This window comes from Labrus mixtus, chromosome 22 (assembly GCF_963584025.1).
Source record: "Labrus mixtus chromosome 22, fLabMix1.1, whole genome shotgun sequence".
NCBI classification, from domain to species: Eukaryota; Metazoa; Chordata; class Actinopteri; order Labriformes; family Labridae; genus Labrus; species Labrus mixtus.
Window position 1 is genome coordinate 14,192,842 of NC_083633.1, and position 14,442 is coordinate 14,207,283.

The 14,442-nt window shown below is 39.5% G+C and overlaps 1 protein-coding gene across 2 annotated transcripts in view; it reads left to right on the plus strand.

Annotated features, from left to right (window-relative positions):
* Positions 1–14,442, plus strand: part of cacna2d4a (calcium channel, voltage-dependent, alpha 2/delta subunit 4a) — an 83,393-nt gene continuing 68,951 nt past the window's right edge. For both annotated transcript variants that reach the window (XM_061029475.1, XM_061029476.1), the window contains exons 1-11: positions 1–540; positions 2,423–2,619; positions 6,601–6,682; positions 8,421–8,537; positions 8,688–8,747; positions 9,223–9,385; positions 9,472–9,603; positions 9,973–10,033; positions 12,021–12,171; positions 12,871–12,945; positions 14,228–14,317. In XM_061029475.1, coding sequence (XP_060885458.1) covers positions 2,444–2,619; positions 6,601–6,682; positions 8,421–8,537; positions 8,688–8,747; positions 9,223–9,385; positions 9,472–9,603; positions 9,973–10,033; positions 12,021–12,171; positions 12,871–12,945; positions 14,228–14,317 — 1,107 coding nt within the window. In that variant the 5' untranslated portion in view covers positions 1–540; positions 2,423–2,443. The remainder of the gene's footprint in view (positions 541–2,422; positions 2,620–6,600; positions 6,683–8,420; positions 8,538–8,687; positions 8,748–9,222; positions 9,386–9,471; positions 9,604–9,972; positions 10,034–12,020; positions 12,172–12,870; positions 12,946–14,227; positions 14,318–14,442) is intronic.

Below are 14,442 nucleotides of genomic sequence, written 5' to 3' on the forward strand. Positions count from 1 at the left end.
TTTCCATCCAGCACTCCATCCTTATTACTCTCCATCCGGTAGTGTAGTCGTGATTGTTGGTCAGGATGTGAGGTCAGCAGATAGGAGATATTCTGGGCAAAAGGACGACAGAAAGGTCTCTTGGAAATTCATTTTCTTGCCCTCTTTGGGAATACTTTTCAGTCAAAGATCAAGGATAGAACTTGTTTTTAAAGAAGACAGGCGTTTACCAGGACGACCCAAGGCTTCCTTCAACTCCTTTTTCCCCGCTGCATCCTGTGGATCCATGAAAGAAAGCATGGAGGAGGAAAGAGGATGATGGGAGGAGTTTTAATAGGATTAAGAGGTGTGGGAATATGGCTGGACTCTATCGTGGCTCATGGTCTGCAGAAGTGACCTTTGACACCAGAGACAAGAGCTTTCTAGACTCTCCTGCCTGCCGCTCTAACCAGCTAAGCTGACATCAAATCATCAATCGAACACTTTTTATTTCTTTAAGTTCACCTTCCTTTTCTACATTTCTCAAAGGGAATGATTTCAAAGATCTAACGACATGCCATAGTGAGTAATCTTCTGTACAATTCTGTCTTTAATATGGGGAAGCAGAAGCAATCTAATCTTCCTGCAACCCACTTTTTGGCTACATCTTGTATCTCTTTTATATTAACATCCTTTGTTTCTGCACAGCACATGGATTTGTTTCCATCCCTCATGAAAAGCAGCCCTTAAATATTTCTCAGTATCACTGAAAGCCAGATTTAGTCTTAAATCTGTGATCACTGTAAAGGACAACATACTCGTTTATTTTTGGATGTTTCATCTGAGCTTTATTAACCCTTTGGGTTTGATGCTTAGGCCACCATTTCACTAAGGATCCTTTTATATTCTTAAGTCTGTGGACTTCCTTGTAGTTTTGAACTATACATGAATGTTTTTATAAAGACTCCCTTGGAATGGAGCTTTACATTTAACATTCACCTTACAGGCAAGTTGGCAAAAGATGTTTTTCTCCTGTCTTTATAAGTCCAGCAATTAATTAATTTACTATATAGGAAGTCAGTTTCCTTGTAGTACAGAATGAGTCACATATTTAGAGTGGCAGTCAGTATTTTGACACGTACAATGAATCACATACAGTTGTTGCTTGCAGTAACGTACTAGTTTGTTTCAGACATGTTTTGGTTCCACAGCCTCTAGCTTTTACTGTTTTGGTAAGAAATCACTAATCTTATTGTGTATTTTTTGCTATACTGTAGCAGGCAGTAGCTTTGATACCCTGTACATGTTTAACGGCTGAAAAGCCAGATATTTACCTCAGAAGTTGGTGGAGACCAAAAACAGAGCTAAAAGACGGGTAAATGCTGAACTTAGATTCTCCAGGTGGCAAACAACTCCACAAAACAACTCCAAAAGAAGGCTTATGTTGCTGTGTGATCGTTCAGATCAAGTCACGCCAAGGTGTGATATTTACGCCCCCGTGACGCCTCCTGTGAATGTCACAGAGGTGATTTGGGGTAATTAAGTGATCCGCCCCTCTACCATCTTTGGAAGTAGTAACAGAGGTGTTACAGGGGCGAGACAGGATTGGAGGAGTCAACGGGGGAGAGAAGTGCTGTGTGTGCATGTGTATGCTGAGCTCACACTGTTTGCTGTAAAGGATGGGAAACCAGTATTGCACCGTCCCAGAAACAAACCATTAAACTAAAGCATTTAATTAACAGGGAACAACAAAATGACCTAGCCAGAGCAATACTGTCTCACCCAATATGAACAAACATGCATGACACCAACAGGGACCATAAGACCAAATATAACACATTATGCTATGACATCTTTGAAAAAGACAATATTAAAGTGTTGGAATTACTGATTGGTGCCCCTATTTAGCCAGATACATAAATAAATCCGCTTTTCTGTAAATTTGCTAATACAACACTTGGACAGGCAAGGTCCATTACTTTACATGTTGGATCGTAAGTAGGTCTAGTAGTTATTTTAACTACTGAAAACAATATATAAACTTGCTTGGATTGACTTTTATATTACAAATGCTCTTAGTTTGATTCAATGATTTTTCCATCTTTCATTTCTTGGTTACCTGTCAGTATTGAGTAAGTGTTGCACTATTGAGTATTTTGTTTTGTGTTCAGCAGCAGGCTGTCACTCTTGTAATTCCTATGGAGACCTACAAGGCTGGCTAATCAGTTTCTGACTTGGTGTGTGGAATTCTATTGATTTATGCAAGCCAAATTGAATCCCTGCCAGTTTTTTAAGACATTCTTCCATAGCTGTTAACAGGGGTTTGCTCCCAGTGAAATGGTAGTCACCAGCTAGGTCCTTGGACCTTTCATGTTACTAATTTCTTTGTGTTGGCACTGTAACCTGAGCACTTGTAATCTCAATTTGCCCTGTCCTAATTTCATCTTTTTCTCTTTCGAGCCAGCGTGCAACAACTGCTTGGCTGATGCAGATTGCAGCAGCTGCAGGGATGACCTGCTGGAGCCGGGGAAACGCAGAGAATGCCAGTAAATCGGACAGAAGTGGGCCGCACAGGGGGAAGCTGATGATGCTGTTGTGGATTATCCTCTCCAGCTCGCTGTGCCTGATGGTTGACGGCCAGATGAAGATCTCACCAGAAACGTGAGCACAGTTGCGCTGGAAAGCCCTGATTCTGACTTTTCACCCTGGGGAATCAATCATCACTAGGGACCATTTTACAATGATCAAGTTCTGACGTTAGAGTAGAAGCCATACACAGACAGAAGTAATGAAAATACAAGATTCTTGCATTGGGTGGTATCCATAACAGGAGGCTGACAAAGGCATGTCTGCAGATCAGATGTGATTTTTAATCCATAAATTGTATATCTCCCAATGTATGTATTCATTCATTTTTTAAAGGTTCTTTAAGTTGACAGACTTGATGTCCATGTGGGGAAATTTGACTCTGAATCTCAAATACATGAGTTATGTTATTATTTTTGCTTCAATGGCATGTTCACTTTCAGTAAGACACAATGCTCTACCATTTACGTATCTGTTAATACAAGGTAGATGACAAAAAACATCAGCAATTGTACAAGGTGATTTCCCAGTAAACACCTTGGCATGCCTTCGTTATACTCAAAGCCACGTGTTGGATGTATGAGTCAATAGTGTTCTTTCTATTTTGGCTGATTGCTCAACACAGATACATATTGGCCATATGGGCACCTGTGGTGTAAAGGTAACTGCCAAACTATCCCACAGCTTCCCCACTGCCACAGCAAAAAAAAGCTTCAGATGATGTAAGGCTTGGCTCACTTTCCTTTGGCCATACTGTAATAAATGCTCCAGTGTTGATTTATAGAAGACTAAAAACAGATACAGTAGTGATAAAACCTCCATTCTTAAAGACATGTCATGATAACACACAAGGCTAAAACGTATTGTACAGGTCCCTTTAATGCCATGTTAGCAGCACGGTTCTCAGGATGGTAAAGTTGGTTTGTCAAATATTTGATGACGACTGAACATTTTTAACATGTTCATGATGACATTCATGATCGCCACATAATAATGTCTTTTGACTTTTCTCATTCTTCTATCTTCCTCTGTGTCATCACTAGGTTGAGTCAATGATTGAACAGTTACCGGGCAGAATGCCCAACCAAGCAACCATAGAACTATTGAACATTAAAACAATATGTAGGTCCCCTGCAATCGTATTTCCTCTACTGATTGAAATGCAAATGTGTCTGGCAGGGCTTGAGATTGCTTTTTACTGTTAAAAAAAAAATGGAAAGACTAGGGTTGGAAAAATATTGCTTGACAGAAATTAATTACATTATCCAAATGCAAAAAAAAAAAGGCTTTTACACAAGGGACCTAATCAACTGATAAAACCTATTGTGTTTTATTTTCACTCCACCACCATTGTCTTTGTTAGATAAGTTTCTCTCAGCTGGACATTTCTTCGGGGAATTAAGCGCTGCGTTTGTTTGCTCTCCAGAAGCCAGGCGAAGCTCTTTTCTCTGAACAGTATTCGAGTCGCATGCTGACTAAAAACGCTAACAGATCGATACAGTGCTGTCAGTCCAAAACAGCCTAGTAACAGTTTGTGTTTTTGTATGTGGAAGAGAACTCAGACACACACAAGAAAACCACATTTTGTTAGTATGCTTGTGCTTTTAAGTGTGTGTCATACATGCTGTAAAGGTTTTGTCACGGCAGTTTATCTTTATTTATCAAGTAAAACCAGAAAAGCATTGGCTGCTCATGCTTTGGGGTGTATTTTGTCTATGATATGAATTCGGTGCCGTCGCATGCTGGTGTGACTAGAGGGAGATTAAAGCTCCTGGGACAGCAGAGGTCAGCCGGTCAACACTTGTCACCAAGCCCAAAGTGCTTCACTCTGCCTGGGAAAGATTTGGCAGTAGGGCCCCTCTGGTACTGCAAGTTAGCAGGCCATGTCCGCATAAATCAGGTCAGGAAGTTCAAGCCTTTAGTGTCTGAGGAAAAAAATCTGTGCACTGCCACGAGGAAAACTAGCAATGAGACAGCAACACCACATAGCACAACTAATGAATTAATTCTATGAAACCAGATGAGAGAATCACTTAATATCTCATTTGAGTCATTACCTCAGGAAGATTTTCCAAAACGGTTTATGGTATCAAGTTCTTGTTTTAATTCTTCTTCAACAAAGCATCACTTAATTAATTTTTTTATATAAAAGATACTCCCTTTTAAAGTTAAATTGAAAGTATGCTTTAGGGTGTGGCTACATGTGATTGATGAGTGGAGACATCGCAAAGCGTAGCAATCCTGCTGTCCAAATTTGGTCACTTCTGTTTCCAAAAAAAAACAAGATGGTATCTGCTAAAACTTTGAACTCAAGGCTTAAAAAAAAAAAAAAGAGTACTGTCATGGTAGCTACATCCACTCCGTATATACAGTGTAAGGTTTTATCAACCCCAAACAACAGAAATCCAAGTGTTACAGCAGCTCACAAAAGGAGAAAAAAAAATAAAGATAGTATGAAAAAATAGCAATGTAAGTCAAAAAAAGAAGGGAAAAATATGTTATTAAAAACGATACACACTATGTACAGCTTCTCCCTTGTTGATAGAAAATATTATTAGGGTTATGTTGTTGCACAGAAAATTGTACAAGCAATTTAAAAACACATTTGTGTGTAATGATAAGATATTGCAGTGACATTGCACATGGCGGATGCTTCCTTTTGCCCTCTTACAGTACCAGAGAGAGTTACTCACTGAGATGGATTTGGTCTACCTTTAACCCAGGTTTGGCCTGTCTGAGGTTTTGCCTAACTCTAACCTCTCTTGGCTCTGTACAGTAGTGGTTAAGCACAGGGAAACATCATGCAGACTTCACTGCACTACTGGGAGTATTCAACAAACATTTTTAAAAAATATCTTAATGAATCAATTCCTTATTTATCGGTCAAAATATTCTCTTCAGGCTAGCCGTGACAACCTTGCCTGTGAGCTAGCTGTGAGCTGGCTGACTCCCCATTGGTTGCGCCATCTGTCACATCCTGTCTTCTCCCTAACCTCTCTGGCCGTACCTCCGCTGCTTTCACATGAGGGATTTGTAGTTCCTGCTTGTTATCAAGCGCAGAGTAACCCCTCGAGCTGGCAGATTGTCAGCTTCTACTGTCACCTGAACAGTAATCTGTTTTAATATTTTTATTGGTGAATGAAGGGTAACCTCTTAACATGATTGGCTGTGTTGTTTCATGGTCACCTTGACTTTTGTTAACCTTTTCCAAAGAGGTTATGTTTTCATTGCCGGTTAGTAGGATTACAGAAAAAAAGGATTTGCTGATTTTTCATGACACTTGGTGGAAGGATGTAGCATTTCACTCTGGGGCGGATCCAGATTTGACTCACAAACAGGGGAATCAAAATAGACTCAGCTTTGGCAAACATTTATGCCTCCAAATGCCCCTCTAATTAGCACGGGATACAAGGGAAATCATTTAGACAGAAGATTACTTAGAAGCTGGACTTCTCCCCGATTGACTTTTTAGCATTTCTCAAAGCATTGTTTCCTTTAGAGGAAAGTCTGCTGCTTAACTCTGATACTTGTGGCCGTATCTGCCTCAAAAAGTGGTCATTGAACATCTCTGTGTGATAATTCATGAAAGATGACTTAACTATTTTACAAGTCTGTAATGAGCAACATTTTATTGTGAAACTATAGAAACTATAGAGCGATAACTCTTCCTTATAAGACACCCTTTATAAAGCTATACCTGATGTAATCTATAGTATTAACTAATTATGAAGAGGAAGGAATGATGAGAGAAATATATTTGGCTGAACAATATGATTGATTTTACGTATCAGTATTATCACATAAATATATTAGAAAACCTAGCAAGTAAAATATCTTATTATGAATAGCTTCTAAATGGATTGAAAGCGATAGTGAATGGCTTAAAATGTGTTCCTTCTTGATATTTTGTCCTAAGAACTCAAAGGACTTAGCACAGACTTTACGTCAGATATGCTGTACACATAAGCTCGCATGCCTTTCAAATTACTGCTCTTCTCTCATCAGTATTAATAACAGCTTTGGCTATCTGCTGATCATGTTTTGATGTGTTTCCAGGGTGCAGCAGTGGGCTGTGTCTTTTGGAAAGGAGTTATCGGCCCTGTCCTCCAGATACTCTGGAGCTAAGCTGCTACAGAAGGTAAGAGATCACAAATAATGAACAAGCATACACACACACACACACACACACACACACACACACACACACACACACACACACACACACACACACACACACACTCACATGCCACAGCCAGAGTCACACATTTTCTCTACAAAGCATTTATTTCTTTGACATTTTTGAGTTTAACTAACACGCATCATACATTGCTCAATCTATACATCCCAGTCACAGTTTATTACCAACCATCTGAACCTACTAGAAAAATACCCTGAACATTTCTGATGACAACATTTGCCGATTTTCAATTTGGCTATTGACAAAAACAGGAATGAAAACTAAGACCGAAACAAAAAACAGTGACCTAGTTTTTTACAACAGAAATGGAGATATCATCCCATGACATCATCACCTCTGCCCGAGAAGGGTTGGTCCACATCTCCTTTCCCTCCCCTCTGCTCTGTACAACATCTGCACATGGCCCAGAGACCATTGTGATGACACACTTAATTCAAAAGCACAAATATACACAAATACACTTATTCACACACAGTATGCACACACAGGACGTGAACATCTCTGTGTATATTTTGCTTGATAAAACCTTTTGTTAAAATGATTGCACAGAGCTGAGAGAAGAGTGCGCAGAAGAGGTCATACAGTACTCATGTATATGTGTGACTGAGTGTTTGTTTGAGTTTGTGTCTTTTTCATAATTAGGCTGTGAAGCCTTCCTCTGCATGCAAACCTATCACACCTTGAAGGCCAGTTCACCATCTGCCATGCACACACACACACACACACACACACACACACACACACACACTCCAGCATGTATTCATTGTTTTATTTGCAGCACAAAACATGAACCACTTTAGCTGAGCAAATAGAGAACTGACACAGATTTCTTCCACAAACAATCAGAAAAATGGAGCACATTTGGTATGTTGTTGATGCCTGTATTGCAGCCTGGATTAACCTCAGATTGCCTCAGTGTTTTAGCAACAAGATTCAATTTTCTAGATTAAGCCCCATGCAGCTTGTGAAAAAAACAACTTTGCGTGCAGCCCCAGAAACAGACGCAGTGAAAGTGGATTGATTGTTCCAAGACCTCCAGTTCTTTTTTCAGTAGTCTCATTGGTACCAGTCTCTAAGCAATGGTATCTGTAGTAGCTGAACATTTGACTTTTTCTTACTCAGTGGTGTGTAAAAAAAGCACAGAGTGCGGTAGTTTAACCTCAGCAACAAAAAGCCATTAATCACCCGCCTCTGTCTAATCAATGGCTTTCTCATTATCTGTGGAACATTTAGTGACTCTGCTTCTTGCCTCAGTACACTGGATAGAATATTGAGTGTTTGTAGAAAATAAAAATAAAATCTTGGAGCTGTAATGGTTATTTACAGTAGGCTTTAACAGAGCTATTTTTCTCATTTTATATCTGTTTGTTTTTCTTGTCTGTGTAATAAAAGCTCCCTCTTCCCTCTAATGGAAATCAAACATCTTCTTTCAAGGCAGTAAACACAACTATGCATCAAGTCATATCATCAGGGCAGGAAATGAACCTACCAGACCCCAGTGTACAATAGCATGGGATCCCTTAGGTTACACATGTATTTATATTTCAGTAGAATAATGAACAAATAGACCTAACAGCCAGATAAATGAATTAGGTTTAATGAAGGACTCTCACATGTCATCATTTATCTCTTGAAGGATTCTCTTATTACTAACAATCTAACTGTGTCTGTTTTGCAGAAATACAAGGATGTGGAGGGAGTGGTTAAAATCGAGGAGGTGAACGGAGAGGAGCTGGTAAAGAAGTTTGCCGAAGAGATGGAGGAGATGCTCGGCAGGAAGATGAAATCTGTGAAGGTAAAACTGAATAACAATGTTATAGAATAGCAAGCACATTTTTAGTAGTAACAGGATGACATTACCTAGCAGTGACACCTTGTTAAAACAGATACCATTTTAAATTGTGGCAGATCAGAGTTGAACATAACCGGCCGTTTTCTCTTACAGAGGTTAGCAGAATCAGCAGAGGATGCCGACCTTTACCATGAATACAATGAAACCCTAGAGGTAAGTGAAAATAAGCATCAGTATAGGAATGTTGCAATTGCTCTTATACTGGCTATAACGTAAGGAAATATGAATAGATATATAAAATAATGAATTATGATATATACATAGGGAATATAAGATACAAACTACTCAGATCGCTGCACTGATTTATGCCTTTAACTTAACTAAAACTCATTATTTAGAGTTTTGCTGATACAGTGGACTGTAGCATCCATGAAGCAAGTCACACCCCCATCAAAACCATCTGCTTGTGTTCAATATTTGCCTTCTCACATCTTTTTTGCAGAAGCATGCACTGCTTTTGTAAGAGTGAATCTGCATAGTCACATACTATATTGTATGTAAAGACTTTTACAGGTGGCCCACAAAGAAAGATGATTTTTGAAAGTTGTAGAATAGACGTTTCCTGAACACCTCATCATAACATACTTTACGTTTGTCTCAGACTGTTCTCCTTCTCTGCTTTGCCTAGTTTGATTACTATAACTCTTTGCTGATCAACTCGGTGGATGAGGACGGGAATCCCGTGCCTCTGGGAGGAGAATTCGCTCTGGAGGCAAACGAGCACTTCAATAAACTTCGGGTCAACACGGAGCAGAGTAACATTCAAGTCCCGACGAATGTCTACAACAGAGGTAATAAAACCTTTTCATGTTTTATAATACATCTGATTGCCTTTAGAGTACTCATTTCATTCTCTCTTTTCTCTCCTGTCCTCCAGATCCAGATATTCTGAACGGAGCCTACATGTCTGAGGCGCTAAATGATGTTTTCGTTGACAACTTCCAGAAAGATCCAACACTCACCTGGCAGTACTTTGGCAGTGCTACAGGCTTCTTCCGGCTCTACCCTGGTGCGTTCAAACTCCTCTCAGTGTTGAGGCAACACGCACAGAGCTGTAGATAAACATTCAGCCACGCAAGCCAAACAGAATACTTACACAGCAACTGATGATGCAGGAAGCTGTCTGTCAAACGTGATGACTCAGTCTACGCTACAATATGTCAGCTGGTGATTTCTCTCCCGTGTGGGTGTGTGAGAGAGAGAGAGGAGTAATTAGCAGGGGATTTGTGACACAGCTTGTTTTACTCATCTTCTACTTCATCCATCTCTGTCTCGTTTGACAATCTGTCAGCATCCATCCATGAATCCATTTGCTCATTCATCCATCCAGTACGGTCGAGTACGCCAGCTTTTGCTGAATCTCCCTCTTTCTCTCCAGGGATCCAGTGGATTCCAGATGAAAATGGTGTTGTCACCTTTGATTGCAGAAACAGAAACTGGTAAGACCCTAATATCTTCCTATATATTTTTGCTTGAATGATGCTATATGAATGGTTGTAGCTCCCTGTGTGGGTTTGTAAGTGAAAGGATGTAATCATTCACGTTTTGGAAGAACCTCGACAAATGAGATCCAAACTCAAGTTATGGGTCGTGACACTCCAAGCGCGCAGTCATTGGGCGCCATTAAACACTCAGTTTATGTCTCTGGCTGTAGTTTTTTTCACATGTCAGCACAAGTCGGCCCCAATCAGCGACTATTTGGTCAATTGAGCATGTTTCTTTAGCTGCAGAGACGGTCAGTTGCAGATGTCTTCTGCTTTTTAGCTTTTCAAACCAGTGACTTTACCCAACAAGTGCAGTCTTACCTTATTCTATTGCCTCCAAGTGCAACTCTTAACAGAAGTTGTGAGCTGATGTGGTTTGAGTAGCCCGTGTCCGCTCCAAACTTGTTAAAACAGCAGCTTGGGCAGTTGCTAAAGGTGTCATGATATGGTAATGTAAATGCGGCACTAGCGTCATATCTGACACTCTTGCTCATTTCGATGTGTTATTGAGGTTGAGAAACAAACTCAGACTGGTTATGCTTTGATGGATGAGTCAAAGAAACACTAGACTATATCCAGGAAACCAAGTTCAGTTCCTAAGGACAATTGAAGAGTAGCCGTTTTTTTGCACTTCCGACATTGGCATCATTTTTCAAAACGGATTCTGCTTTTTCCACATTTTCAGTGATTATTGAAGTGTTTCTTATGCGTTACCAGCCACATTTATTCTGTGAATGTATTATCTGAAACTAGTGCATTTGCACAGCAGACATTTTGACCTAAAAAAAGTAGAAAAAGTGATCAAATTAACTTTGGCTCTGTTTGTGCAAACTTCCTAGTGAACCAGGAAAAGCATTGTAACAGCAAGGACCCTGTGACAAAGCTGCCTCCTGTTATCCTATCATTTACAACTGTTCTTTTCTTACTGTGACACATCAAGATGTCTACTATGTAACCGGTCTACCTATTAGACCTAGATCTGGATTACCTCTCAAGTCTGTCTGGCTCTCAGACTCCATGTCCTCGAATGCACAAATCCAAGAACAAGAGAGTGTAGATCTGGAAAGCTGCCAATCTCAGCTGCTGTAGAGGAAATCCTATTGATGCTAATATGCTTGGGAAGTCAGGGGGTGATAATAAGGTGAATAGAGAAACAATTAAAAGGATAAGCTTTAAATCAGTGAGCTCTGCTTGGATACTTGTAAATAACTTTGTCCAGACTGCCCTGGTACGATTGGCATGATATTGTCCATACTACATACACTTTAAAAATACTTCTACAATCCCCTTGCAGGCCTCCTCTGTCGAGCGTTGAAAAGGCCACACTAGACTATCTTAAAAGTCGCAGCCAGGTTCTCCTTTTCTATAAAGTTTTTGAAAATATTTCTCAAAGATTCTGGAACAACAAGAGGTTGGCTTGGGCTCGGGACTAAGATGTAGAAATTTCTAAAGACGACTGTAAGAGATTCTGCCAAAATGCACGGAGTCAGACTATCAACACCAGGTTAACTTGTAACCTGAAACAAATGTAAATGGTTTATGCATACTGTGTAACCTCTTCCCTGTTGCCTAGCTTTGAAAACAATAATCCTGAAGAAGACTCTTTATTCCACTGTCTTTGGACCTTTTCCCAAAAATAACTTTTGACCAACAGTCATTCATTGGTTCAAAAAAGTCTCAAGAACTGTGAGCCACGGTAAAACTGACTTGCACCATGAAATGGAAAATAAAGTTTCTTCAGTGTATGGGAACAATTGATTACATTTCTTGAAAGTTACATACTAAGATATATGAAGACTTGAGAGCATGAAGTAATGTATAAAGACACATTCTGTGTGAACCCTGTGTGTCTGTATAAATGTATCTTCCTGAATAATCATAATAAATAAAATCTAAAAAAATCTATTGTTCCCACTTCTTCCTGCTTTGTTCTCTTTTTTAGGTATATCCAGGCAGCCACTTCTCCTAAAGATGTCGTTATCGTGGTCGATGTCAGCGGCAGTATGAAGGGGCTCAGATTGACCATAGCCAAACACACAATCAACACAATCCTGGACACACTGGGAGAAAATGACTTTGTTAACATCATAGCTGTAAGTATACACTCACAAAGAATTACTCAAATACACGTGAGCAGTCTAATTCTCCCCAGAGACGGAGTGTGTTTAAATCCGGATGAGCGTGTGATTAAACAACCTAGTTCACAAATATAAACAGAGAAGCAAATACACAGGTAGTATACAAGGTAAAAATAGAAATAGACACACACATGCACATCATGGGATCGGATCACTCCATGGCATTAAACTCAGTGACATCAGAGCTCCAAAATTCATTTTGTTTTGAGGTTTTTCAGGATTTTGGCAGTGCCCGGCCCTACAACTACAAATCGGTGTAATAAGCATGGTTTATCCTGGTATTACTCTGTGTGTAATCATACTGGCCGCAGCAAATCCTCTGCCCTTAAGCTGTTTTACACAGAATCTAAAAGCTGCACTCCTTTCAATTGAGTGACCATGTAACAACAGAAGAGTCTAATTCTAAAATAAGTAATGAGTTGGGAGGGGGGAAGAAAATCCCACTTTCTTTTTAGACAGTCCAGCTTTCAACTTTTCTTGAACAGAATTGGATGTTAGACGGTTTAAAGATTAAAGAACTATACTATTGTTTAGGCATATTATCTAATTTAGGGATTTGATTTTGATTAAAATTCAATCACTCATTAATATCACTAGTTAATCATGCTGACTGTTAGTGATTATTCTGAGTTGTATGTTGTTTGCTTTCTCCAGTACAGTGACTATGTTCGCTACGTGGAGCCCTGCTTCAAGGGCACCCTGGTACAAGCAGATTTGGATAACCGTGAGGTAACACACACACTCACACACACCCACTGTCAGTGGAAGTAGATGGCCACACTGCTAATCCATTCACTTAACCTCTGCTAACCTATTAATCGTCTGTTGTTATCTTAGCCGTCCTCTGAAAGCACAAAGATTACCTGTCTGTCATCACGTTACAGTTTCAGCTTCTCAGTAAATGTACCTTCACCTTCTCTTTTGTTTTCTTAAAACATTTACTCTTTTTATCATCTAAAGAAAACCCATATATTTTGATTCCAGCATGTTTTATCTCTCAGCATCTTACTCTTTTCTTTGAATTTAAATGGGTTGTTTCAGGGCTGCTGTTATTTTGATTTCCTTCTCATCTGTTCCGTCATTTTTTCAAACACCAGTCTGCTCAGTGTGTATGTGTGTGTGTTTTAAATGTTGGATGCATGCCCTACTTTCACTCCCCTTCACATCATCAGAGATCAGGTGAGGTCACTGGCAACCGACGATTTTTAAGTATGTCACATGACCTGTCAGCGAGGGATTGTATTGGTTGAATGCCATGAGAGGCGGGATATTGTAGAATGGGTTTACAGATGTTAGCTGACACACTTACAGCAGAAAACCATGTCGGAACATATTCACAGGACAAGGTTCTACGTTTTATTGATGTTATTCAAGAGAGGCCCTTAATCCCTAGAACAGTGATTTAACCTGTTTACTCTCCGACTATGTCAAAATGAGCACGTCAAAACTGTAAAAGAAACTAATGTTTGAGAGTATTGACATTTAGGTTTCCAGATCACAGCAAATTATTAAGTGTCTTGAGAATTTCACAGCTATCGAGGACTACCCCACATGTACGCAGACTTATAATGTAACAAAAAAGTTGAGGAAAAGTCTCGTTTAAGTTATTTTTTAAATTTAATTGTAGGTAATTGATTGCTGTTTTGATCCTTTTCACATACCAAATAAACAAATTCAACACTTTTCAATGAAAATTCAATGTGTGCAGCAATAATCAAAGCATTAACTCACATGAGGGCTAATCTATTGTTTGTCCACAAAGTGGTGTATCCTACAACAGTATGGCCATTCATCAAGAGTGTGTGCAGGCATCTGTGTGCTTGTGTTGATTAATCCTGATTACCTCCCAGTGTTGATGTGACTTTGCTGTTTTTGGTCAGTGTGCCAGACAGCCAGGGATAATCACTCCCTCTTTTGTTTGGTGATCCACCAGCTTTTGCTAAATGGGTATGATCAATGGCTTAGTTTCAAAGTGTAATTGGTTTTTTTTTGTGTGTGTGTCTCTCCTCAGCATTTCAAACTTTTGGTTGAAGAGCTTCATGTGAAAGGAGAGGGCAAAGTGAAAAATGCAATGAAGGAATCTTTCAGGATCCTTAATGAGGTTTGTGGCCCTTACCTGAACCTCAAGAAGCAGATATTATATGAGTTCACTCTTTATTTGCACTACTAAGATAACAGATCAATGCATTTCTTTGAACACATTTCTGAGTAAATTGTTTGTGTATA